The 8,304-nt window shown below is 40.9% G+C and overlaps 1 protein-coding gene across 1 annotated transcript in view; it reads right to left on the bottom strand.

Moving 5' to 3' along the window:
* Positions 1-649: 649 nt before the first annotated feature.
* Positions 650-8,304, bottom strand: part of macrod1 (mono-ADP ribosylhydrolase 1) — a 273,972-nt gene continuing 266,317 nt past the window's right edge. Inside the window, exon 11 of the mRNA XM_054739144.2 lies at positions 650-1,737. Coding sequence (XP_054595119.2) covers positions 1,712-1,737 — 26 coding nt within the window. The 3' untranslated portion in view covers positions 650-1,711. The remainder of the gene's footprint in view (positions 1,738-8,304) is intronic.

Below are 8,304 nucleotides of genomic sequence, written 5' to 3'. Positions count from 1 at the left end.
AATCACATTTTGGTTTGATTTGTTTCACCCAATGAGCCATGTGAAACACCAATCTGAAGTTAGCTGGCTATGATTCTCACTTTGGTAACTCAGCCCCCTGTTAGCTTTGATTTGTAAGAATGAGCAAAAAATGTAAAAGTTATCTTCAATAAATAACAAAAACACCTTAAATATGGAAATGACAAAAACTGTTACCACTTTTAATTGTAAATAAGCGTAAGAACAATTTTCTTTTTAGTTTGAATGTAAGTTGAAAGTTTAATTATGTAACAATTTGTGCAGGCTGATAAGAAGCAAAATCATCATATTTCCTTTAAACCAATTTCCTTTACATTGTTCTTTTGTTAACACAGGGAAGTAAATTTTTTTTCACCTTGCTGGCAGTTTAAGCTGTCTTAAACAGAGCTAGTCGCTAATGGCGGCATCAATTCCTTCTCCGTTTATCCTCGGCCAGCAGAGGATGGTGTCGCCCTCTGCTGCCCGCGCTCTCCTCACTGATGACACCGTCCCATGCATGGTCGAATGTGCAGACCCCACTGGATCATGGTCATGGTTCCGCGGCCACGTCTCCGTATTTCTATGGCTTCCCTAATCCATCTTTTATATTTCTGTTATTTGGTGTTTTTGATCTTTGCTCCGTCCCAGTCCATTATATGATTTCCCCTTGCGCAGTGGTCTGTTATGTCTGATTTCTTCATTGTGCTTTCTGCTTCTTTTTTCGCTGCTGTTGTGTGTCTTTGGCTTGTTTTTTTCTCACACTCCTCTATGTTCTGTTGTTTGTGGGTTGAGTTGGCGTCCAATTTCTCCTATGTATGTTTTATTGCAAAGTTTGCATGACATTTCATAAACGACTCCACATTCATGTCCTGCTGATACCTTGTCCTTTGGGCGTACCAGTCTAGTTTTAACTGTGCGTATGGTTTTGTTGGTGTGGTTATGTTGTTTTTTCATTCTTGCTATGATTTTTTCTGTAATGCCTTAGAAGTAAGGAAGAGTTATCACTGGAACCAAAACCAGTGATAATCTTTCCTTTATGGATTAACAGCGAAGGAAGTGATGTCGCCATTAGCAGCTAGCTCTGATGAAGACCGCAGGAGTGGTTGCAACTGTCAGCAAGGTAAATAAACATTTCCTGTGTTAAAAAAAGAACCTAAAAATGCAATCAGAAGAAACACACAGAAGGAAAATACCCTTTACATACATATAGACTCAACTGTAATCAGGTAGAATTTTTCAACACTTTTCTGTTTATTCCCCTCTCCACTATTCAGCCTCCAATGAAAGCCAACGAAGACACAAATGTTAAACATGCTATGTGCTCCTCAGCGGCCTCTCGACTCATTGACTCATATCACATCCAGAGAAATAATCACTTCACACACAAGAGGCCTGTGAGGTTTGCTTTAATGGGCTTTTGTTTCTCACAAACACCAAGTGGAATCCTAAAGACGAAGCACACAGGACACAGTGTTCACGTCGGGTTTGTAAACTCAACGAGAAACGCTACGGCAGATTAAGATGCACAGATTCTACATATGTCTCTCAAACTAATCACAATCTGAAGGAGAGGCAGTGTGCATTTCAAATAAAGCAATAAGATTCACAATTTAACATCCCCCTGAAGAAGGTCTTGATCTGAGGAGGAAGAGGAAGAATCAGGAAGTTGCTTGCAGCGGTGTGCATTCACAGCAAATCTGGTGAGTCCATGCTTCTACAGTTTACTCCTGACAGTCGTCTCTGTGGGAGCCGACAACAGAAGAGAACCTTGTTAAGCAAGTGGAAACTTTACCCGGTAACACAGCAGCTGATGGTGTTCTTTGTCATTTTGGAGCATCTGGTTGCTTCAGACAGATCTGTTAGTGAGGATTAGTCAGTCTAAGTTCTACGTGGTGATGGTAAAAGCACACAAGTGTACACGTCAGACAGCGCCAGGTTTACGGAGGAGGTCCGTGTCCCGTGGACACACGGCTCTGGTCCATCTGCCAGCTGTAAAACCAGGTCCACATCCATCACAGACACACTGGCCTTTTAACGGGAAAAACTACCTTTTATAACCGCCTCAGTCAAACGACCCAAGCCCCAATTTAATGCTGCAGTTGTGGATCTGATGCAGTTTTTACAGTTTTAACAACTAGATGTTTGTTTCACTACAGGAATAGAAAAACAATCCTTCCCTCGAGGAAAACAGACACAGCCTAAGTTACTAGTTGAGTACAAACTTGCATTTAACCAAAATCCTACTGAGATATGAAGCGATTCCAAAGTTAACACCCTAGAATCACCTCAATGTAGACAAATGTCGGTCTAAACTTTTAGTTAAAGCCACTTTAACCTCATTCATACAGTGGGTGCGGAAAGTATTTAGGCCCCTGTTAATTTTCCACTCTTATTTTGCAGCCATTTGCTAGAATCAATTCAATTATTTTTTCCTCATTAATGTACACACAGCACCCCATATTGACTAAAAAACACAGCATTTTAGAAATGTATGCAGATTTATTAAAAAAGACAAACTAAGTGGTCAAAGCAAACATGCAAAAATGTAGGAAAATACACTGAAACTAGTGTTATTTATACCAACGGAATGAAAAAGTACTTTCACCCACTTGGCATGTCTCACAAGAAGAACAAAAAACCTGAATCTGTTTGTTCTGTTTAGAGCTCATGATACTGACACACTGATAAATGTTGTTCTGACAGATTAAAACACACAACAGCTTCATCTATCGTTTCCCAGGAAAGAGGAGATATAAAAGCCGTGCACTGACATGACGTCCAAGCTCTCTGTGGAAGTTTGTTTCCTGACAATCGTTTAGTGTGAAACACACACACACACACACACACACACACACACACACGCACGCACGCACGCACGCACGCACACACACACACATCTGTGTGATTGAGCTGAGTTTTGCTGAACATTTTTGTTCTAGTTGTGGTTCTGACATCTATGTTGGCTCAGATGTCCCCTAAACTTTCACTTTTAGAGCAAGTTCAAGCAAATTAAAATAAAAAATGAAAATAATCAAGTGACATATTGATTTTTTTTGCGTATTAAATATACATTTACACAAAAATCTGGCAGTTTTCCACTCACCAGCTCCTCTGAGAATAAAAAAGCCTCCACTTTGTTAGTGAGTGTTTAAAATCTGATGTTAATTGTGGTTTTAAAAATAGAAGCAGCTGTTTGAGGATCACACTTCTCAAACATTCTCATTCCTCCCCTCAGACCTTTGCTCTGAATTATTTTGTCTTTCATCAAATAAATCAAGCCTCCCTTTCTCCACCCACATGTTTAATGTCTTACTTTACCCTTCGGTAATTAAGCATGTCCGTTTATTTGCGGCTAAGTTTAGTAGCTGCAGTGATTGTGAACATAAATAATTAATGTCCACATGCGTTTGCGGTTGGAGAGGAAACCAGGCGGTGCGACAGAAGCTTAAACATACACACACCTTTATAATTCTTAGCAGAAGTGTGTGTATGCACATTTGTATCTTTGTGCACTTGGGTTGATAATCTTTGCAGCTTTATACACCTGACCTCTGGTACTTAAGCTGCTTAAATGCTCACCAGCTGTTTGCTAACAGTCTGTGCTTTTATTTAGTGCAGAGCAGGCAGTGAGCTGCACAGCAGATCTTACGGAGCTAATTCTCCTTTGAACTTTTCAAAATTTTGCCAAAAATTTCAAATCACTTCATAATAACACAAATGAGTGTGTGTGCAGCTGTTCTGATTGATGAAAGCTATGTTTTGCAGACAAGAATGGAAGAAGAAGAAAAAGACTGTCAAACAGAAAAAAAAGCTTCTGCCAAGTTTCATCTTTATTTTTGTTTATTGTTGATTCTGCTTTATTGTCAAGGAACAAAGAAGTTAATCTATATTTATCTGTTTCTTTTTAAACTTTGACTCTCGCACCTTGTCATTTAAAACTCATATCTAAGCAAAATGTTTGCTGCTGATGTAGTTTTGAAAAAACAAGCTACATTAAATACCTCCTAAGCAGGGTTCGAATTATGGGGAGCTAAGGGGAGTCCCTGAAAGGGTGATGGGCTCCCCTAGAAGCCCCAACTTACACACCCAGGGGGAGCCTGAAAAAAAGTTCCTGTTTCTACCTATATTACATCATTTATATGGACTCTGCGTACCAGGGATTCTTTTGAGCAGAGAGGGTGATTGTTGAAGCGCTCCAGGCAGCTGCATCCTGCGCACGGTCAAAGTAACATTATCAAAGTGGCACAACCCTCGTTCAGGTCCGCCTATATTCTCTGGTATTTTCTGTTGTTTGTTTTATTTGTGCCTGACGCGCACCACTGATCACCCGCGTTCCGGTGATCTCATCTCACTGGCGCGGCTGTGCAGTGCACATTCAGCTATTTTTGTTGTCAGTGGACCCCTTTGATCTGCTTAGTTCAAAAGTGACTCATGAGGTGAAAAAGGACGAAGCCAGGCAGCAGTTATCTTGAGAGAAGATGCAGGAAGATCAGAGACAGACAGAACAGGAAAATAGTCAAAAAAACAAAAAAAAAACAAGAAAACAAAACAAAGAGCTTGAAAAGGTAAATGTAGGTACAGTAGATTTATCCCTCTACACATGTTAACTTTATAAAGCAATAATTTATAAGCATATAATGACACAATTCAGATCACCTTCAAAACTCAGTCCCACACCCAGGGCCGTTTCAAGGCATTTCGGGGGCAAGGAAAATAGAACCCCCTCTCACTTGGCTCCCCCGGAAGCTCCTGTGTAATTCGTACCCTGCTCCTAAGTGTCATTTTCTACACGTTATCTCTAAGGAAGAGCAAATAAATAAATAAATAAGGAACAAATTTTTGCAGTGGATTAATCTCAGTCTGCATCACTTTAACCTTTTTAACAAAAATATTCTTGCAAAAACTAGACAAGGTAAAATGAGTCAAAGGAGTAAAACCTCATTAGAGCGACCCTAAACCAACTCACACCATCACATGACTCACCCTGTCACATGACCTGGCCACTCACGCTCTGTCATGTTACATTTTTATCTTCAAAAGTGCTTTTTATGAAGCAGAAAACCAGCGCATCGCAGTTTGAAATCTCATTATTTTTAACCATTGATCTTCCCCGAGGCCAGGGGAGAAATAAAAGGAGAAATCCCTCCTGGCTGAACGTGTCCACAAAATGAATCTTCACTCTGAAAAGTTGCTGCGATGCTGAACAGGCAGCTTCTGTTTTCTGTCTCACTCTGCTTTAACTCCTCTTCCAGTGGGGCACACACACTGTGGGCAGAGCAAATCCTTGTTTTACGGTATCCATGTTTCCTTGATCTGTCATGCAGAATTCATATCGGTGTTACACAGAGCCATATATTTCAACGCCAGTAGCATTAGTCTGGCATTTACTCCCACATGAGAACATGAATCTGTCGCTTTTTAATTAGAAAAATGTAAAATGCGTTCCACAGCTTTGGCTTATGGGTGTGAGGGTTTGTCAGCTTGATGGGGTTCATCTCAACTTTTGTTTTTATTCATTTCATTTTGATTTCCTTAAATCTGAACACGAAACAAATAAATCCTGTTTATTGCTCCATTGCTTGCATCCATGTTCTGGTCGATAGTCTTTAGAGAAGTCTTCATTTCAGGTCAAGAAGCATTGGAGGCTCTAGGGGCGGGGCCACAGGGCCATTGGCCCCCTGATTTATTATAAGACGTCGGTTCAACTTTCATTTTGGAACCATTTTTCAACCATGACGAAACGTCGCGGGCTGGACTGTGCGAGCGGGGGTGTAGTCCACTGTGCTCCGCTACCGTCTCTCATCACTATCAGTGGAGGGGAGGCCCGAGATCCGCTTCACTGCCATGCGTTGTCCGTGTCAGTGGAGAAGGTAGGGCCAGGGAGGTGTGGTCGGGACCATGCTTAGCCTGGCGGATGACCAAGCAAAGCCTGGTGGCTGCCAGGCTTGTACAGCGCTGGGTGAAGCCCTGCCCTTTATGCGCTTATACTTCTTGCAAAACTGGCAGAAATCACCCGAAGACATGAGCAAGTTGTTGTTGTTTTCCAGGTACACATGGTAAACGTCATTTGAGTTACTGTGATTAGCTAAAGACAAAATATGGTAGCCAGTGCCAGCCGGGCACTACCTTCCTCCAATCAGCTCAAAACATTCTACCAGATAGCCGTCCCTCTTTCAGACGGTTTCTGCTGCAGAGATTCCAGATCAAAATGTGTAGACCTGACATGGGGCGGGGCTACACACGGAGATCTGGCTGCTGCCAGGTTAACGACACTGGGGTTACGTTTACATCTACCAGCCAACAGAGGGCACCGTTGTAGGCTGCCAAACAGCCTGCTCAGCACAGCCAGGCTGGGACTGTGGAAAATGGCGCACTCGGCAAGTCAAGCAGCTGATTAGCACTAGAGCACTAGATGTCACTTTGGTGTTTGTGTTCAATATTCCAACTTTAAGGAGGTCTTTAAGAGGAGAAAGCATGATGGACAATCAGCTGTAAGGCCACATGTCCACTGTGTTAGACTCTTTTAAACATATCTGAGCTAGTGAAATAAAGGCAGATATTTGAGCAAATGCAACATGTTTGAATAGAATAGAATAGAATGGAATAGAATAGAATAGAATAGAATAGAACAGATAGTTGTCCCTCACTGGAGAAATTTTGGTGTCAGACCAGCAAATCAGATTCACAACTGGAGGCAATAACTAGAAATAATTTCTGTTAGACATTTCTGGTTTTTCTTCTGTACCCACTGTGGAAATAAAATAATATATTATTAGATGAATCTAAATTTGTGGCTGATTATCATCATTGAAGGAATTCGGAGTTAAGCTTCGGTAAATCACATATTTCAAATATGATGTATTTTTCTCCTGATTGTAAGAACACGATTATCCAAATGAACCACTTGTATGCAGCTTGATTGTTTCCCTCCACCATCTCTTCATCCGGGCTGTGAGATTTCAGCTGATCCTGATCTTTGCCATAATTAGGAGTTCCCATGTTTTACGAGTTCATTATGAAATAAAAGAAGACGAGGCGGGACTGTTGAGACTTTGCTCTGAGATGGTTTTTGGTGTGTTTGATTTACAGCGGCAGTAAAAGCGTCACATTAGGGGTTAAGACTGCAGTTGTAATGCCGAGGCTTAATTTGAATAATTGAGTGAATGAGTGATCATGCTTAGGAACAGTTTGGCAATGTGAGATGATAAATCAGCAGCATAATCAAAACAAATGGGAGGAGTCATCATGTCACGGTGCGAGCCAACATGGAATCACATAAAAATTTACGAATTTACTAAACTTCGCTTAAGCACACAGATCAATCTGCTGCGATGGAGCAGCACTACTCAGACACGGCTCAGGGAGCTAAATCAGCTCATTTGACTTTTCACCTTTACTGGGAAACATTTTCTGTTTTTATCAGTTTATGCAGCAGACGTTCTGAGACACACGTTGTTGTGGACACACCATGCAGGTTACCTGAAGGGTAAGCCCCGGTCATTTGGTCAGGCTACAAAAAATGGGCAAAGAAGTGAAGGAAAAATGATAAACATTTAACATTTTATATAAAGAGATTTAACCCCAGCAAAACAAAACACATCTTGGCTGCATCTGGATCAGTGCTTCTCCAGGATCTCTGAAAACTCTCCTGAAGACTTCTGCAGCGTTTACTCGTTCAGCTAACCACCTGATCATTTTACTGAACTACTGAACTCTGAATTATGAATTCTAAAAAGGAAATAACTTGAGAAAGAAACAACCTTAAAATGGATTTTAGGCATTATGATACCAACAGCCTTTCACATAGACACAAGCTTTTACAGTTTGATCTAGAAAAACACCAAAGTGACACAATCGGACACAAGAAACTGTATTTTACCACAAACAGGTGACTGAAAACCTGTCAACGATCAGGTAAAGGATGACTCCTCACTCAGGTTAGGGTTAGAGAAGAAGACCACAAGAAGTGAAAAAGCAACCATGGCCCATTAAAAAAAATACCCCGAAACACCTTCAGAAAGACCAGAGAACTATTGATGACACAATTTTAAAGGACTACAGCAAAGCCTGGCTGTTCAAAGCAACACAACTCAGAGTGTTGTAAATGTCAGAGTGGTTTCAAACAGATTTAGAAAGTTTTATGTGTTGGTGAGGTTTTATTATGAAAGGCAGGCTGTTTCATAGTTTATGTGCAGCCTGAGCTTTTATCTGCTCCCGTTAAAGAGAAGAATCAGCACATCATCTGGCTCAGCTCTAAAAGGACAAGATAGGTGAAGAATAACTTAAAATAAGAGATTCTAATATTTA

Source organism: Nothobranchius furzeri, chromosome 1 (genome assembly GCF_043380555.1).
Source record: "Nothobranchius furzeri strain GRZ-AD chromosome 1, NfurGRZ-RIMD1, whole genome shotgun sequence".
NCBI lineage: Eukaryota > Metazoa > Chordata > Actinopteri > Cyprinodontiformes > Nothobranchiidae > Nothobranchius > Nothobranchius furzeri.
This window is presented reverse-complemented; position numbering and strand designations above follow the sequence as displayed.